Genomic DNA, 19,227 nt, shown 5'->3' with positions numbered 1-19,227 from the left:
CACTTGCATGCACACAAACACACTGTGCCCTCTACAGTGTATACCTCTTTCCAAGGTTGCTTGCATTTGGCATTTCTCTCTTTTTCTCTCGATCTCTGACCCTCCGTATGAGAATTAATTATTCATTGCAAATTCCCTGTTCTCTTCATTTTGCCAGGAGCACACCAATCCCCCACTGCTATTTGCATCAAAAAACATATTTTACTTTGTCTGAGTCTCTTCAGCTCCTCTCTCGCTCTCCTCTGGGCCAGTGGTGTAAAAGTACTAAAATTCGTTTTTAAGGTATCTGTACTTTACTATTTACAGTTGAAGTTTACATACACCGTGGTTGGATTCACAAGAAGTTCATCTTTAAACCTATGTAAAATACTTGTATTTTTTCTACATTTTTATAGTGAGTATTTCTGTATTTGAATTTGGCGCTCTGCAATTTCACTGGCTCTTGTCGAGGTGGGAAGCTAGCGTCCCACTTGTACCAGAGAGGTTAACAAGAAATTTGTGGAGTGGTTGAAAAACGAGTTTTCATGACTCCAACCTAAGTGTATGTAAACTTCTGACTTCAACTGTATATAGATGTATGTACTGCGTATACAAAATATTAGGAATCTTTCCATGACAGACTGATCACGTGAAAGCTATGCTCCCTTATTGATGCCACTTGTTAAAATCCAATCCGTGTAGATGACTAGGAGGAGACAGGTTAAAGAAGCATTTGCATGCCTTGGGACAATTAATGCATGGATTGTGCCATTCAGAGGGTAAATGGGCAAGACAAAAGATTGAAGTGCCTTTGAATGGGGTATGGTAGCAGGTGCCAGTAGCAGAGCCATGACACTCAGAGTACTGTGATCTCCCCTTGATGCCTGACTCTGTTTAACTTCAGTTGTTAGCCAGCAGGGAGGGACTTGAAACAAATACCAAAATATACTTTCAAGTTATTTATCTTTCAAAATACAGAAATCGTCCCTGTATGATGTGATGCTGCATTTTCCATCATATGGGGAGGATTTTTATTTGTTTTGAAAGTTACATGTCTTAACTTGAATACTGACAAGAAAAACATTTTGGGACTATGTCAACAATGGACTAATGAAACAAATGGATCATTTTTGGGTTGAATTTTCTTTTAAGTCCCTCATGGCTAACAACTGAAGCTTAAGGAAGCCACAGAAAAAGGAATCTGGTTGATATCCCTTTCCATGGGCAATAGGGATGCATAGAAAGACAGGGGTTTCAAAATAAGAGTCACTTCCTTATTGGATTTTTCTCAGGATTCTGCCTGCAATATCAGTTATGTTATACTCACAGACAATATTTTTACAGTGTTTTCTATCCTAAGCTGTCAATTATATGCATATTCTAGCATCTGGTCCTGAGAAATAGGCGGTTTACTTTGGGAACGTTATTTTTCCAAAATTAAAAATAATGCCCCCTAGTTTCAAGAGGTTATTAACAGAGTCGGGCCTCATGGAGAACACTGTACTCTTTGAGTGTCTTGGCTCTAATACTGAAACTACGACATTGTTTAATACTGCAGAATCATGGCTCGGGTAGTCTGTGACAGATTAAGAGAGAGAGACTGTGTGGGTGCATGCATGCATGTGGTGGGATGTGTGTGCGTATATGCGCGTGTGTGTATATGCGTGGGTGTGTGTGCCTACCCATCTGTGTCCTCTTGCTGAGTGAGATTTGGCACATTCTCCTGCTCACTGTAATGTGTCCCTTTTTTAGGCCAGCTAGAAAGTCTGAATCAATTTTTACTACGACACGGGGGTCTTTAAGTAGTACATCAGGGAGAAAGTAAACAACCCAAATCATCTAGTCTCTGCCATCATACTGTAAAACGGGGAAATAATCTCCATAGCTGTTTTGTTGCTGTAACTTAAAACCCCTACTGAAGAATAGTGTTGACTCTGGTTCAAACTTAAAACCCCTACTGAAGAGTTTTGGTTGGAGTTTTGAAGAAAACATCATCCAATGAATAATTATCTTTTTGTCCCTCTGACTACCTCCATCTTTTCTTCTTTCTCTCTCGCTCTCCCTTGCTTTGTCCCTTTCCCCAAACACTTATCTTTCTCCCGTCCCTCCCTCTCTTGTTCTTCTCTCTCTCCGCCCCTCCCCCTGTAGACCACACATCAGTTGGAGGTCTGGGGGACAGTTTCTATGAGTACCTGCTGAAGGCCTGGCTCATGTCAGACAAGACTGACACAGAGGCACGCAAGACCTACGACGACGCTATCGAGGTACGCACCACACCTTTATCTGGTCTCCATGGAGACTGGCTTCCCTTACCTGGTCTCCATAGAGATGGCTTTGATTGGCAAACACACAGCTGTGTTTCAACTCCATCTAGCCTTCACTGAAATAGCAACTCCCTTGCTCTATATCCTTCAGGCCAGATAGTTAGGATTGTTCCTCAACTCCTCAAAGTCCTTTAACTTCATTGGGAGAGGGGGTAGCATTGGGAAGTTTGGATGAAAAGCGTGCCCAGAGTAAACTGCCTGTTACTCAGGCCCAGAAGATAGGATGTGCATTGGTAGATTTGGATAGAAAACACTCTAAAGTTTCCAAAACTGTTAAAATAATGTCTGTGAGTATAACAGAACTCATATGGCAGGTGAAAATTGAGAAAAATCCAACCAGGAAGTGGGAATTCTAAAGTTTTAAGTGAATGCCTATCCAGTGTCTGTGGGGTCAGATTGCACTTTCTATGGCTTCCAGTAGATGTCAACAGTCTTTAGAACTTGTTTCAGGCTTCAATTGTGAAAGTGGAGAGAATAAGACCACTCAGAGTAAGTGGCTCTGCTGAAAGCTATGAGTTGTTTATCACGTGTGGCCGTGAGCGCGCCGTTCGTTCTTTCCTTTCTCATGAAAACGGTATTGTCCGGTTGAAATATTATTGAATATTTATGATAAAAAGATCCTAAGGATTGATTAGAAACATCGTTTGACATGTTTCTACGAACTTTAATGGAACTTTTTTTGACTTTTTGTCTGGATGTTGTGAGCGCGCTTTTTGCCTTTGGATTACTGAACTAAACGTGCGAACAAAACGGAGGTATTTGGACAAAGAGGGACTTTATTGAACAAAACAAACATTTATTGTGTAACAGGGAGTCCTGGGAGTGCCACCAGATGAAGATCATCAAAGGTAAGTGATTAATTGAATTGCTATTTCTGACTTTTGTGAGTCCTCTCCTTGGCTTGAAAATGTATTTTTTTGTCCCTAGGCTGTCTTAACATAATCGCGTGGTGTGCTTTCGCGGTAAAAGCCTTTTTGAAATCAGACACTGTGTTTGGATTAAAAATAAGTTTATCTTTAAAATGGTGTATAATACTTGTATATTTGAGGAATTTTAATTATGAGATTTCTGTTTGAATTTGGCGCCCTGCAATTTCACTGGCTGTTGTCGAGGTAGGACGCTAGCGTCCCACTATTCCCAGAGAAGTTAACTGCAGGGTCAACTGAGTTCCATGTTTGCCTTTTATTCAGTGTGTGATTTAGTTAACAGTAAGCAGATGCCTGGACTTTATGGCCAGTTATTGATGTTGATTGATCAGGTACAGTTGCTGTCAGGGAGAGGAGAACAGCAGATTCTGCTGCTGCTCTCAAGGACTGGAGCTGAGGACACTTAGACAACATAGTCCCTGGCACAGTGACAGGAACAAAAAAAGTACCTGTCCTTTATCTCTCTCTGCTTCATACACACACCTACCCCTTCTACCATTACCACACACACACCCTCCTCCCTAAACACGCACCTTGCTCTCCTACCACCACCCACACCCTTTCCCGACCCCCCTCCAGGCCATCGAGCGTCACCTGATCCGTAAGTCCAACGGCGGCCTGACGTTCATCGGAGAGTGGAAGAACGGCCACCTGGAGAGGAAGATGGGTCACCTGACGTGCTTTGCCGGTGGAATGTTCGCTCTGGGGGCCGACGGCTCGCCTGACGACAAGGCTGGACACTACCTACAGCTGGGAGCTGAGATCGCACACACCTGCCACGAGTCCTACGACCGCACCGGTGAGACACATCTAAACATAGTTTAGATATAAATGGTAACTTGGAGTGGTCTTGGTACTATGGATTTGAGTTGTTCCCTGATGTTGAGTCAGATTTAGTGTGAGTTTAGGATAATGTGTTGTTTTTTTAAGTGAGGTTACCATTGGAACTGGCTGAACTTCCTGGAAGTAAGGTTTGACTGATGATATTTCGTAGTTTCATCCAGCGTAGGGTTGCACATTTTGGGGAATATTCAGAGGTGGAAACTTTCCGTGGGAATTAATGGGAATATATGGGAATTAACAAAAATATATGCAAATTAATATTAATATCACTTAAATGTAGATGTTTTTTTACATTGGGTATATTTACCATATCAAATGGAGACAAACATAAACCTTTTACCTTATCGTAAGTAGACATAATTGCAAATTTATTAAATCCTTCCAATAGAAATAAATAAATAAATTAGTTTCGAATTGAACTTTAATTAAATGAGTTGACTCTTCACATGGGATGATTTTACTGAACAACAAAAGAAAGGGAATATTGAATGATTCCCAATGATCCATCGCGTCTCTGAGAAACGTTTTCAACATGCATCTGTAAAATGATAGTCTAGAAACTAAAGCTTTGGTTGTCTTCCTCTCAGGCTTCCATGTCTTCTCCCTGGACGTCCTCAATGTCCACCTCTTGAACATCAGTCTCATCTTCAGTCACTTTCAAACCTTGTTGAGGATGGCTTGTTGTCAGGCTCAAAAAGCCTCAAATTTGCCCGAATGGCCACCAATGTTTCAACCCTTGTTCTGGTCAGCCTGTTGTGCTTTGGTGTGTGTGTTCCCAAACAAGGACCAGCTGTGCTCTGAGGCGGCTGATGTTGGTGGGATTTCGAGGATGATGTAGTCAACAGGGGAAAGATTCTCAGATCCACAAAGTCCCTTCCACCAGTTGGCTGATGAGATATGTTGGCACGACTGTCATATTGTATCTCCATCCCAAAGTCCTTGCTTGGAAGTGTACTTTGCCAGACTGCCAAGAACCTCTTTCTCATCCAGGCCAAGGTGGCGAGACACGGTAGTTATGATACCATAGGCCTTGTTGATCTCTGCACCAGACAGGATGCTCTTGCCAGCATACTTGGGGTCCAACATGTACGCTGCGGCATGTATGGGCTTCAGGCAGAAGTCTTCACACTTTTTGTTGCATTTCAGAACTGCTTGGAGCAACAGTGAAGTGGGCAAGCAGAGTCTGAATAGCAGACAGGATGGCATTGTCTCCCTCAATCCGTACAATGGCTACTGCTATAGGTTTCAGGCTGCTTACCCTCTCTCCCAAAGTACTTCATCCAGGAGGATCCTCTTGATTGGGCTGTCTATATCGGCAGACTGTGATATGGCCATTTCTTGGAGAGACTCCTTTCCCTCCAGGAGATGTCAAACATGGTGACAACACCACCCCAATGGGTGTTGCTGGGAAGCTTCAATGTGGTGCTCTTATTCTTCTCACTTTGCTTGGTGAGGTAGATTGCTGCGATAGCTTGATGACCCTTCACATACAGTGGGGCAAAAAAGTATTTAATCAGCCACCAATTGTGCAAGTTCTCCCACTTAAAAAGATGAGAGAGGCCTGTAATTTTCATCATAGGTACACTTCAACTATGACAGACAAAACGAGAGAGAAAAAATCCAGAAAATCACATTGTAGGATTTTTAATGAATTTCCAACATTTCTGGAAAGTTTCCGACCCTTTGCAACCTGAATCCAGTGGTCTCTGGTTCCCATCCACAGTGACAAGGCGTGCAGAACAAATCTGTCATAAGTCTCCTGGCTACTACTTGATCACTGTAATCTGCTCCTATTACTCTAAATGTTTCATTGGCAGGAAGTATGTTGTGTTCTTATGCTAAACCAGGAAAATCAATGGTTATTGAATATCCCTCCCTCTCTCTGTAGTGTTGAAGCTGGGTCCAGAGGCCTTTAAGTTTGACAGTGGTCTGGAGGCAGTGGCAGTACGTCAGAATGAGAAGTACTACATCCTGAGGCCAGAGGTCATCGAGACCTACTGGTACATGTGGAGGTTCACCCACGACCCCAAGTACAGGCAGTGGGGCTGGGAAGCAGCACAGGTGAGCCACTGGAAAATCACTCCAAACTATTACTATTACTACTATGATATTGCCCTTATGCTTTTACTTATCCATCATGCCCAATCCCCTATCACCTCCTGACCCCTAGCAGTACCTTCTCTGCACCAGTGTACATCTGAAAGAATTGGATAAGTGCATGGACCCTTTGTAACTTAAAAAAGAGGGCGGATCAGAGTATCAACACACAACAGACTACTAATGCTACTTGAGAACAGAGAACTCAATTTTCTCATTTTTTCTCTCCAGTTATAGTCCTCTTTCTTTTATTTTCAAAGGTCAAAGTGAAACACTCTTCTACCTCTGCTTTCTCTTCATCCTCCCTCGTCAACCACTCAATCACTCTGCTCTCATTTTTCACTCAATCACTCATCTCCTTCTCGCCACCATTCACCTGTCTTATCTCCCTCTGTCGCTCTATTCTCCTCTCCCTCTCCCCCCTCCTCACTTATCTCCTCTCCTGTTTCCCCTCTCTCGATCTGTTCCTGTGTGTTTGTGTTGGTGCTCTTAAGAGCTGATGTGGGTCTGAATGCAGCCTCCCTCAGCCTGAGTGACTGAGTGGAGATGAGGGAGTTCTCTTCTTTGTTCTAACCTCGACTGCTCCTGTGCACCATGCACATCTCTCTCCTTTCCTCTCCTCTCTTACGCGCTCTCCTTTCCTCTTACGCGCTCTCCTTTCCTCTTACGCGTTCTCCTTTTTACGCGCTCTCCTTTCCTCTTACGCGCTCTCCTTTCCTCTTACGCGCTCTCCTTTCCTCTTACGCGCTCTCCTTTCCTCTTACGCGCTCTCCTTCCTTTCCTCTTACGCGCTCTCCTTTCCTCTTACGCTCTCTCCTTTCCTCTCATGCCCTCTCCTGTTATCTGCTCTTACGCTCTTTCCTTTCCTCCTACTCTCTCCTTTCCTCTCCACTTGCTCTCTCCTTTCCTCCTCTTACACTCTCTCCTTTCCTCTCCTCCTCTCTCCTATGCTCTCTCCGTTCCTCCTCCTCCTCTTACGCTCTCTCTCCTCTTAATCGCTCCTTTTCCCTCCTCTCTTACGCTCTCTCATTTCCTCATACGCTCTCTCCTTTCCTCCTACTCTCTTATGCTCTCTCCTTTCCTCTTATGCTCTCTCCTTTCCTCTTATGCTCTCTCCTTTCCTCTTACGCTCTCTCCTTTCCTCTTACGCTCTCTCCTTTCCTCTTACGCTCTCTCCTTTCCTCTTACGCTCTCTCGTTTCCTCTTACGCTCTCTCCTTTTCTCTCTCTTACGCTCTCTCCTTTTCTCTCTCTTACGCTCTCTCCTTTTCTCTCTCTTACGCTCTCTCCTTTTCTCTCTCTTACGCTCTCTCCTTTTCTCTCTCTTACGCTCTCTCCTTTTCTCTCTTACGCTCTCCTGTCCTCTCTTACGCTCTCCTGTCCTCTCTTACGCTCTCTCTCCTTTCCTCTCTTACGCTCTCTCTCCTTTCCTCTCTTACGCTCTCTCTCCTTTCCTCTCTTACGCTCTCTCTCCTTTCCTCTCTTACGCTCTCTCTCCTTTCCTCTCTTACGCTCTCTCTCCTTTCCTCTCTTACGCTCTCTCTCCTTTTCTCCTCTTCTCCTCCCCTCTCTTACTCTCTCCTTTTCTCTCCTCTTCCGCTCTCTTTTCTTCTTCCGCTCTCTTTTCTTCTTCCGCTCTCTTTTCTTCTTCCGCTCTCTTTTCTTCTTCTCTCTTCCGCTCTCTCCTTTCCTCTCCTCTTACGCTCTCTCCTCTCCTCCTACTTCTACTCTTTTCCTCTCTTCCCCTGTTTCTCTCTCCTTTCCTCTCTTCCCCTCTTTCTCTCTACTTTCCTCTCTTCCCCTCTTACGCTCTCCTCTCCTCCCCTCTTACGCTCTCTCCTTTCCTCTCTTCCTCTGTCTTACATGCTCTCTCCTCTCCTCTTACGCTCTCTTCTTTCCTCTCTTCCTCTGTCTTACATGCTCTCTCCTCTCCTCCCCTCTTACACTCTCTCCTTTCCTCTCTTCCTCTGTCTTACATGCTCTCTCCTTTCCTCCCCTCTTACGCTCTCTCCTTTCCTCTCTTCCTCTGTCTTACATGCTCTCTCCTCTCCTCTTACGCTCTCTTCTGTCCTCTCTTCCTCTGTCTTACATGCTCTCTCCTCTCCTCCCCTCTTACACTCTCTCCTTTCCTCTTTTCCTCTGTCTTACATGCTCTCTCCTCCCCTCTTACGCTCTCTCCTTTCCTCTCTTCCTCTGTCTTATGCTCTCTCATTTCCTCTCCTCTTACGCTCTCTCCTTTCCTCCTCTTACGCTCTCTCTCCTTTCCTCTCTTACGCTCTCTCTCCTCTCCTCTTACGCTCTCTCTCCTTTCCTCTCCTCTTACGCTCTCTCCTTTCCTCTCCTCTTACGCTCTCTCCTTTCCTCCTCTTACGCTCTCTCCTTTCCTCCTCTTACGCTCTCTCTCCTTTCCTCTCTTACGCTCTCTCTCCTTTCCTCTCCTCTTACGCTCTCTCTCCTTTCCTCTCCTCTTACGCTCTCTCCTTTCCTCTCTTCCTCTCCTCTTACGCTCTCTCCTTTCCTCTCCTCTTACATGCTCTCTCTCCTTTCCTGTCTTACATGCTCTCTCCTCTCCTCTTACGCTCTCTCTCCTTTCCTCTCTTACGCTCTCTCTCCTTTCCTCTCTTACGCTCTCTCTCCTTTCCTCTCTTACGCTCTCTCTCCTTTCCTCTCTTACGCTCTCTCTCCTTTCCTCTCTTACGCTCTCTCTCCTTTCCTCTCTTACGCTCTCTCTCCTTTCCTCTTACGCTCTCTCTCCTTTCCTCTCCTCTTACGCTCTCTCCTTTCCTCTCCTCTTACGCTCTCTCCTTTCCTCTCCTCTTACGCTCTCTCCTTTCCTCTCTTCCTCTCCTCTTACGCTCTCTCCTTTCCTCTCTTCCTCTCCTCTTACGCTCTCTCCTTTCCTCTCCTCTTACGCTCTCTCCTTTCCTCTCCTCTTACATGCTCTCTCTCCTTTCCTCTTACATGCTCTCTCCTCTCCTCTTACATGCTCTCTCTCCTTTCCTCTCTTACGCTCTCTCTCCTTTCCTCTCTTACGCTCTCTCTCCTTTTCTCCTCTTACGCTCTCCTCCTCTCTCCTCTTACGCTCTCTCCTTTTCTTTCCTCTTCTCCTCCCCTCTCTTACTCTCTCCTTTTCTCTCCTCTTCCGCTCTCTTCTCTCTTACGCTCTCTCCTTTCCTCTCCTCTTATGCTCTCTCCTCTCCTCCTACTTCTACTCTTTTCCTCTCTTCCCCTCTTACGCTCTCTCCTTTCCTCTCCTCCCCTCTTACGCTCTCTCCTTTCCTCTCTTCCTCTGTCTTACATGCTCTCTCCTCTTACGCTCTCTTCTTTCCTCTCTTCCTCTGTCTTACATGCTCTCTCCTCTCCTCCCCTCTTACACTCTCTCCTTTCCTCTCTTCATCTGTCTTACATGCTCTCTCCTCCCCTCTTACGCTCTCTTCTTTCCTCTCTTCCTCTGTCTTACATGCTCTCTCCTTTCCTCTCCTCTTACGCTCTCTCCTTTCCTCTCCTCTTACGCTCTCTCCTTTCCTCTCCTCTTACGCTCTCTCCTTTCCTCTCCTCTTACGCTCTCTCCTTTCCTCTCCTCTTACGCTCTCTCCTTTCCTCTCTTCCTCTGTCTTACATGCTCTCTCCTCTCCTCTTACGCTCTCTTCTTTCCTCTCTTCCTCTGTCTTACATGCTCTCTCCTTTCCTCCCCTCTTACACTCTCTCCTTTCCTCTCCTCTTACGCTCTCTTCTTTCCTCTCTTCCTCTGTCTTACATGCTCTCTCCTCTCCTCTTACACTCTCTCCTTTCCTCTCCTCCCCTCTTACGCTCTCTCCTTTCCTCTCTTCCTCTGTCTTACATGCTCTCTCCTCTCCTCTTACGCTCTCTTCTTTCCTCTCTTTCTCTGTCTTACATGCTCTTTCCTCTCCCCTCTCTTACCCCTCCCTGCTTCCCTCTCTCTCTACCTCTTTCTGCCCCCGTCTTGTTTTTTCTCCCCTTGTGAAAATCACCTGACAGTTCTATACAGTTTGATCTCCCTACATGTCTCTAGTGCTCCTACACCATCACATCAGCTCCTGTTTGATGTCACGCACACTACTATTTTACCTGAGGCTCTGTGTAGTAGGCAACTTACCTTCCTAAGTCCTAAGCTTGACCATTAGTGAGAACATCTAAGATCATTGTCTAGGGGCAACTTCATCCTACTTCGTCTAAGCGTGTGCGAGTCATGTGTGTTGAGGTTTGTTGGCCCAGCTGTTGTCGTGCATGGCCCTGTGAAATGAGCCCAGTAGAGAGCAGCTGTACACACACACACACACACCCTTCTCCAGGTAGAAGAGAGACACTCACACACTTTATTAACCCAGATGGTATTAGGACTGGATTCTAGTTCAGGTGTGCGTGTGGCTGGTTAGTTTGGATGCGCATATGTGGTTGTGCCCAGGCCTGAAGTACAGAGGGTGTGTGTGTGTGTGTGTGTGCAGAAGGACAAACACACACATCGGATGCGGTGGTCCATGAAAAATGTAAAATAGTTTATCTCCTTCAGAGAGATTCTGCTGACTGCTACTGACTAATAGAGGGGCATTAAGAGAGAACAAGACCAGTTACTGTGTCAGTTAACAGATCCACCATATTTACCCTCCCTTGAATTACACCTGATACGGTGCAGAGGGACAAAGAGATTTTTAAAAAGACAACTGATTAACTCTGTCTGGACACTTCAGAAAGTAAATACTCTGTGCCTTGTAAAATCACAGCTCTAGCGCGTTGACTGAGGTCACAGGCGGAGGCATTCCCTTAAAATCTCAATTAAAACAAAGCGATTTGAAATCAAATGTTATTCATCACATACCCAGTTTAGACTAGAGTGGTGATGTCTAGAATGTCTCCTCCAACCCTTAAACACAGTGTTTTAATGGGATAAGAGTCTACCCATCTCCTGACTAAATTGTAAGTGACTGTGTTGTAAGTGACTGTGTTGTAAGTGACTGTGTTGTAAGTGACTGTGTTGTAAGTGACTGTGTTGTAAGTGACTGTGTTGTAAGTGACTGCGATGTAAGTGACTGCGATGTAAGTGACTGCGATGTAAGTGACTGCGATGTAAGTGACTGCGATGTAAGTGACTGCGATGTAAGTGACTGCGATGTAAGTGACTGCGATGTAAGTGACTGCGATGTAAGTGACTGCGATGTAAGTGTGTGGTAATTAAGTGCTGCTCTCGGTCTCCCCCTCCAGGCCATTGATAAGTACTGCAGGGTCAGCGGTGGATTTTCTGGGGTCAAGGACGTCTACTCGTCCAACCCAACCTACGACGATGTCCAGCAGAGCTTCTTCCTGGCCGAGACGCTCAAGTAAGTCTTCCTCCATTTGCTGCTCCTTTACTGCTCCTCTGTGTTCTGTTCATTCACATCCAGTTGGTATGAAATGGGGATGTCCTGGCAGCCCCCAGAATGCACTGGAACTGTGTGCTCTGCTCCCCCCTGCTGGTCGCTCTGGTTGATTTTGTTCACAAATACTACTACAGCACTGATGAACAGAATATAGCAGCTGAATATTGTCTGCTCTCCCTTCTCTTTCCCTCCTTCTCTCTTCTCCAGGTATCTGTACCTGTTGTTCTCCAGTGATGACCTGATGCCTTTGGAGAGCTGGGTGTTCAACACGGAGGCCCACCCCCTGCCGGTACTGCACCTGGCCAACCTCACCCTCCCAGGGAGCCAGGCCCAGCGGTAGAGACCAGTGGCCCTGCCTGCCTCCATCTCTTTCTCTCACTGCTACAGACTGCAGAAGGAGAGCGCTCAGACCACTGCAGAGTGGAGGTCACTGAAACAATAGCCTTTCTCGCTCGCTCTCCTTTCATTCTCTGGCTCGTACTCTTTCTATAGCTCTCTCTGCTTTTCGTCAGGATGGAGGGTGCGTTCGACTTTTGTGATTGGCTGGGAAGTCCTCCTATTCGTCGTTACTTTTTTGTTGAAACACAGAGCCACAATCAGGAAGCTTGATTTGTTTTGGCCAAACTGTCTCTTAATGGACGCACACAGGAGCAAGACAGTGTCAGAACAAACAGACAGATGGACCTTCCTCTGAAGGGATGTGTATGTTTCAGACAGACCGACAGACTGACAGTCAAACCGAAGACTATGGGATCTATGGGGTTTGTTTTCTTTTGTCATTTTGTGTCCTGGATGCTGATTGGCGGGGACACGACAGACTGCGACCGTCCTAGTCCTTCTGCCATTTCCTGTCTTACTCTGAACTTTGACCTGGAACTGTCTGTGTCACTTTGTGGATGGGAGCAACGGCTTCATGCCTACCCTCCTGGAACCTTTGAAAAGTGGACCGGGGATATGGAACTATTTTCAATAGCATTCTCTATGCTACATTCTGCCGTTTCTGTATACTTTCTGCTCTTTCTGTCACACACACACTCTCTCTCTCCCTCTGTATCGCCCTCTCCTTCCATCCCTTATGATTAGCAGGTGACGTAGCTTAGCCTGGCCTCATGTTGTTGCTGCTATTCAACCGATGCTGCATCTCTACCTCGTCTTACCACACCATTCCAACTCCCTCCATCTTCTTTTTCTTGTCATTCTTCACTTCTCCAATCACGCCTTTCTAGCCTGGTAAACTTCCGTTCCTGTCTTTTCCATAAATCACTACCACTCCACAGGCAGATTGGGACAAGGCTTGTTTTGGTAGTGTTTTCTGTCTGCTGATTAAATGGCCCCTATAGATAAATTGTTATGCACTTTGTTGTTTGTATTACTAAGAGGGAAAAGAGTTACACCACTGTCGGAGCTGAAGACACAAAGCCCTCCATTTATAATCCCTGTGTCTTTAACATGGACCCATAGTGTTGCACTGCCACTGATGGGTTGGGCCTGGAGTTGTTACTCTTCAGGAACAACTCCTCACCCTGCTGATAGGATTCTACCCAAACTGTTTCTTCTTCTTATCCTAATCACCACTCACAAATTAGGACTTGGCCTCAGTCACCTGTGCAATGAGTGTATGTTGAATGTTATGCCATTCATTCTCTATGGACTTGTGTGTTCTAAATGGATCTATTGTGTTTTGTGTGAATGTGGTTTCTGCAACAGCAGATGGAACGCAAGGAAGTCTGCTGCGTTCAGTTATGAATCTGTGATTGGTGTGTGGATGTGGAGGGGAATGGTTTAGGGGGCTGAAGGTAACACTAGGAAATAGAAGGGTACCCTGAAAGAAAGAAAAACATTTTTGTTGGACCTTTACATTTATTTAAAGCCTTATCAAGTGTTACTATGTGATGCCTTTCACCAATACTGTGCTTTTTCAATATCATTTTTTTTACAAAAAGTTGTTCATACACTAGTTCCTTTTCTATAAAGCCACCCTGCTGTCCCTCTAGCAGAGCCACCCTGCTGTCCCTCTAGCAGAGCCACCCTGCTGTCCCTCTAGCAGAGCCACCCTGCTGTCCCTCTAGCAGAGACACCCTGCTGTCCCTCTAGCAGAGACACCCTGCTGTCCCTCTAGCAGAGACACCCTGCTGTCCCTCTAGCAGAGACACCCTGCTGTCCCTCTAGCAGAGACACGATGATGATGGGCTGATTACAGAACCACTCACCTTGCCAATCAATAAAGCCATACAATGTGTGTCTCTGTTTAGCTAATTGGTTGGTTTCTGTCACTCATTTCTCATGTGTTAACTGAGTACCACCTGTCCCACCATCTCACCATTCCTTTTTCCTCTGCCTCTTTTTACTCTGTCACACCCTTTCTACTCCTTCATATCCCTAGAATTTTCTATTTGTCTCTTTCTCCCCAGCTTATCCCTCCCCCTGTCCCCAGCTCAGTGTCTCCGTCTCGTGGTGGAGGCAGTAGCAGCAGCCTACTGGTGTAGAACGTTATGAAGTATATGTATCACTGTTCGCCCCCCTGCCCCCACCTTACTCTCTGACATTACTGCTTTCTGTCTGGGGAGGAAGCCCAGGCCTTTGGCGCTGTCAGTCGCCGTGAGGATGTTAATTTTGAAGGAAAAAAAGGGTTCTGTATTTGTATTTTTACTGAACAAATAAAGACATGTAAATATGTTTAAATGAGACACAAATTCAATAAAGATGTTCTGAAAAGTGAACAGAATAACTAAAACGATGTATTGGTGATGTTTGTTACCTGTTGTTCATTCTGTTCCCGTAACTAATGAGGTTTACATGCAGGTGTTCGCTTGTGGTGTTCAGCACCTCTTTTACTGTACCTCTTTATAGAAGGTGAAGTCGTCTTCTCTTTCAGCTCCTGTCCTCAGGGGGCAGCCTTGGTTAACAAAACATCAATTCAACAGCTAAGGCTTAACAATAAGGTTTCATTGATTTCACAGATTCATCCTATTTCAGATGTTCAACACCAAAACTTTGATCTGATGCTCGGCAGAGATCACTGGTTGGTGTTATAATTCCAGTCCCAAAAGATGAGCACACTTGTGTTCTGTCTCGTGGTGCCGCCAGGGAATTAGAGTTCCACAGTTCAATTCTTTATAAGAGAACTCCTGCACACATCATCTCCACACGTTTAGTGTATTGTCTGATGACGTTGAGTTCTGGGACCTTTTTGCCCCAGTCTTTTTGTCCTGCTCTCCACGTTATCTTAGTAGGAAGACCTACAGTTACAGGGAACAGTTATTTCACAGCCCTGGCATGCAGCCTCTGCCTACAAAACCATGGCATGTCACACTGCCCCCTCTCTTCCTCCAGCTTTCTGACGGATGTCTGCTTGGCGCCACTACACTCAACCACCACTGTTGTTCAAAGCCTAGATTAAATAATCATGACATGACCGATGTCATGACAACTGGTGTCGATGGAAGACAAGTGATTATACTATTTAATTGAGTCATACAATGTCAGTGCAGAGAGTCCCAATGTAGATGTTAGTTTCTGTTCAGATTAGTGATTTTAGCAGTTCAGTAATGTTTCCTATAATGATTTTGTTCAGCCTCTGTCCAGATCGGGATGGCGGACTCTCCTGCTCTCATCCACCCCTCATCAGTCTCATCAGTTTTAGTGACAGGCTGACAGGCCAGAATGGATAGACAGAAAGCAGGGCCTGACCACCTAACATCTATCTGACCTGAGCAGAACCCTTATGTCAGACGGTTTCCAGATTAGGACCTTCAGACACACAGGCTGCATCTCAATGGTCTAAAATGGCTTCCACTCTTCATCTGCACTGATCTGAAAGGACAGGTGGAGGCACTATGGCGTTTTAAACTGTCGCTTCGCTTCCGCCTGTCCAGTAGAAGAAACTAAGCCACTTAAAGTTATTGAGATGCACCCACTACAGACATACCGGTAACATCACTGCATTTACAAATGGCCAGAAAGGACTGGCAATAATACAGCATAGCAAAACACAGTAAATCAACTATTCACCTCGTCTTTGTTCCTGGAAAGCATTTCCATTATGTTCGAAGGATCTGTTGGACTGATGTGCTCCTGAAGAAGGAGTAGTCGGATGTGGGTAATAAAAAAGCATGGGAAAATATTTGGACATTGATTTCTATTGCTGGTTATTTGCCCACATCAGTCCAACAGATTGTCATAGGTTTATTTGAAATATTTGTGTTGTCCAGTCCTGCTCCTCTAGGCTGCTTCATCTGCACACACCCTGGAGTGGAGCAGGGGGTAGTGTGTGTGTGTGTGTAGAGGAACAGGACAGGTCTGTCGAGAATGGGACTCTGCCAAGGTTACAGTGATCTGAATGGGTAAATAGACTTGTCCCAAGCAAACAACCCTATTTCACTCTGCACATCATACATACAGTAGTTCACCCCTTGCTCTTATTTTCACACAAGTGAGATTTTCCAACTGCAGGCTTTTTTTTGTTTCAGGTGTAGATTTTTTTTGCCTCGTACTAACCATCCTGATCTCGCAAGCTTACGTTGTTTCGCTACACGAGCACTAGGCTATAGATTTTTATGATTTTTTTTTTATTTAGATTTTTCTTTTACATGTACAGTGCATTTGTAAATTATTCAGACCCCTTCCCTTTTTCCACATTTTGTTACTTTACAGCCTTATTCTAAAAAATATTTTAAAATCCCTCATCAATCTACACACAATACCCCAAAATGACAGTGAAAACAGGTTTATAGAAATGTTTGGTAATAAAGATTTTAAAAAACTAAAATAGAAATACCTTTATATACATAAGTAGTCAGACCCTTTGCTATGAGACATGAAACTGAGCTCAGGTGCGTCCTGTTTCCATTGATCATCTTTGAGATGTTTCTACAACTTGATTGGTGTCTACCTATGGTAAATTCAATTGATTATGTGATTTGGAAAGGCGCACACCTGTCTGTATAATGTCATGGTAATTTCCTGTATTACTAAATGAGGAGAGTTTACAAACCACACACAAGTCAGAGTTATATTTCAACTTCGTCTTTAATTATATGAGCTTCACCATAGCCCTTTGACTCTCAGATCAATTCAGTGTCTATAAATGAATTCTGAGTGCTTACAAAAGAATCATAGTATCTTTTATAGCCAAGATACACCCCTCTCAACTCACATGACGAACCACAGATCTCAGGAACTTCACAAAGGGCCTTTTACTTGAGAGAGGAGTATGCCATAGCCAGATAGCATTAGCTATAAATTATCGTTCAGTTTGACCTCTAAGATGAGGTTCTAATCTCGTTCTTGGTACTTCATAGTACCAAAACATTACCTCGTCCAATGGCATATATCAATTGTCAACTTTCGATACTCCCATCTCAAATACACCCCACCCCTGGACAAGCTCACTGAGGGGAGTGACTTGTACACAGACGTTGTGGAGCCAAGAGATAATTACTTCCCCCTTAATCATTCCTTCACATGGTTTAACAGATACATTCACATATGAAGATAAAGTTCCATTCTGACCTCTTCCTTTCTGATATTCTGCATATTACCAGACATGTAAAAGACAAGCCTGACCTCTCCCCTCTCTGGGCCCCAAGTTACTTTTTCCTAGAGAAGAAATGAAAAATGCAACTGCCGAGAGTATAGTCCATAAAGAGACATTCTAATGACAAGTATCTCACATAAGCATATTATGAAAGTAAATAAAACATCTTATTTATCTATGTTACCTAACTAATTCTGATTCAGCTGCGACAATACGTTCCCACAGTTGACAGTGCATGTCAGAGCAAAAACCAAGCCATGAGGTCGAAGGAATTGTCTGGTCACCTAAAACCCTCACAAACTTTTACAGATACATAATTGAGAGCATCCTTTGTGCTGCATCACCACCTGGTATGACAACTGCACCGCCCAGAAGGTGGTGCGGTCTGCACAATGCATCACTGGGGGCAAACTACCTGCCCTTCAGGACACCTACAGCACCCGATGTCACAGGAAAGCCAAAAAGATCATCAAAGAAAACAACCAGTCGAGCCAGTGCCAGTTCACCCCGCTACCATCCAGAAGGCGAGGTCAGCACAGGTTCATCAAAGCTGGGACCGAGAGACAGAAGCTATTTTTAAATCTCAAGGCCATCACTAACACAGAGAGGCTGCTGCCTACATACAGACTTGAAATCATTGGCCACTTTAATAAATGGATCACTAGTCACTTTAATAAGGCCACTTTAATAATGTTTACATATCCTGCATTACTCAACTCATATGTATATACTGTATTTTATACCATCTATTGCATCTTGCCTATGTCACTCTGTCATTGCTCATCCATATATTTATATGTATATATTCTTATTCCATTCCTCAGATTTGTGTGTATTAGGTAGTTGTGGAATTGTTAGATTACATGTTGTTGGAACTAGAAGCACAAGCATTTTGCTACACATATATTAACATCTGCTAACCATGTGTATGTGACCAATAAAAGTTGATTTGATTTAGAGCTCCAAGACAGGATTGTGTCGAGGCACAGATCTGGGGAAGGGTACCAAAAAATTCCTGCAGCATTGAAGGTCCCCAAGAACACAGTGGCCTCCATCATTCATAAATGGAAGAAGTTTGGAACCACCAAGACTCTTTCTAGAGCTGGCCGCCCAACCAAACTGAGCAATCGGGGGAGAAGGGCCTTGGTCAGGGAGGTGACCAAGAACCCAATGGTCACTCTGACAGAGCTCTAGAGTTCCTCTGTGGAGATTGGAGAACCTTCCAGGACATCTCTGCAGCACTTCACCAATCAGGCCTTTATTGTAGAGTGGCCAGATGGAAGCCACTCCTCAGTAAAAGGCACATGACAGCCCGCTTGGAGTTTGCAAAAAGGCACCTAAAGGACTCAGACCATGAGAAACAAGATTCTCTCATCTGATGAAACCAAGATTGAACTCTTTGGCCTGAATGCCAAGCATCACATCTGGAGGAAACCTGGCACCATCCCTACGGTGAAGCATGGTGTTTGCAGCATCATGTTGTGGGGATCTTTTTCAGTGGCAGGGACTGGGAGACTAGTCAGGATCGAGGGAAAGATGAACGGAGCAAAGTACAGAGAGATCCTTGATTGAAAACCTGCTCCAGAGCGCTCAGAACCTCAGACTGGGGTGAAGGTTCACCTTCCAACGGGACAAAAACCCTAAGCACGCAGCCAACGCAACGCAGGAGTGGCTTCGGAAAAAGTCTTTGAATGTCCTTGATTGGCCCAGCCAGAGCCCGGACTTGAACACGATCGAACATCTTTGGAGAGACCTGAAAATAGCTGTGCAGCGACGCTCCCCATCCAACCTAACAGAGCTTATTAAGAGGATCAGCAGAAAACAATGGGACAAACTCCCAAAATACAGGTGTGCCAAGCTTGTAGCGTCATAGAAGACTCAAGGAAGACTCAAGGCTGTAATCGCTGCCAAAGGTGCTTCAACAAGGTACTGAGTAAAGGGTCTGAATATTATGTAAATGTGTTATTTCCAGTTGTTATTTGTAATAAATTTGCAAACATTCATAAAAAACAGATTTTGCTTTGTCATTATGGGGTATTGTGTGTAGATATATTTAATCCATTTAGAATCAGGCTGAAACATTGAAAAAGTCAAGGGGTCTGAATACTTTCTGAATGTGCTGTATAAAGAACACACTAAAATAACCTT

At 44.7% G+C, this 19,227-nt stretch overlaps 1 protein-coding gene across 3 annotated transcripts in view; it reads left to right on the top strand.

The window, feature by feature from the left end:
- The window catches only part of LOC115112303 (mannosyl-oligosaccharide 1,2-alpha-mannosidase IB), a 116,397-nt gene extending 102,120 nt beyond the window's left edge, over nt 1-14,277 (top strand). For all 3 annotated transcript variants that reach the window (XM_029639300.2, XM_029639290.2, XM_029639280.2), the window contains exons 11-15: nt 2,128-2,243; nt 3,809-4,028; nt 5,961-6,133; nt 11,389-11,504; nt 11,751-14,277. In XM_029639300.2, the coding sequence (XP_029495160.2) occupies nt 2,128-2,243; nt 3,809-4,028; nt 5,961-6,133; nt 11,389-11,504; nt 11,751-11,883 (758 nt within the window). In that variant the 3' untranslated portion in view covers nt 11,884-14,277. The remainder of the gene's footprint in view (nt 1-2,127; nt 2,244-3,808; nt 4,029-5,960; nt 6,134-11,388; nt 11,505-11,750) is intronic.
- The last annotated feature ends 4,950 nt before the right edge of the window (nt 14,278-19,227 follow it).

This window comes from Oncorhynchus nerka, linkage group LG3 (assembly GCF_034236695.1).
Source record: "Oncorhynchus nerka isolate Pitt River linkage group LG3, Oner_Uvic_2.0, whole genome shotgun sequence".
Taxonomy (NCBI): Eukaryota; Metazoa; Chordata; class Actinopteri; order Salmoniformes; family Salmonidae; genus Oncorhynchus; species Oncorhynchus nerka.
The sequence above is the reverse complement of the archived record's forward strand: the minus strand, read 5'-3'. Positions and strand labels throughout refer to the sequence as shown.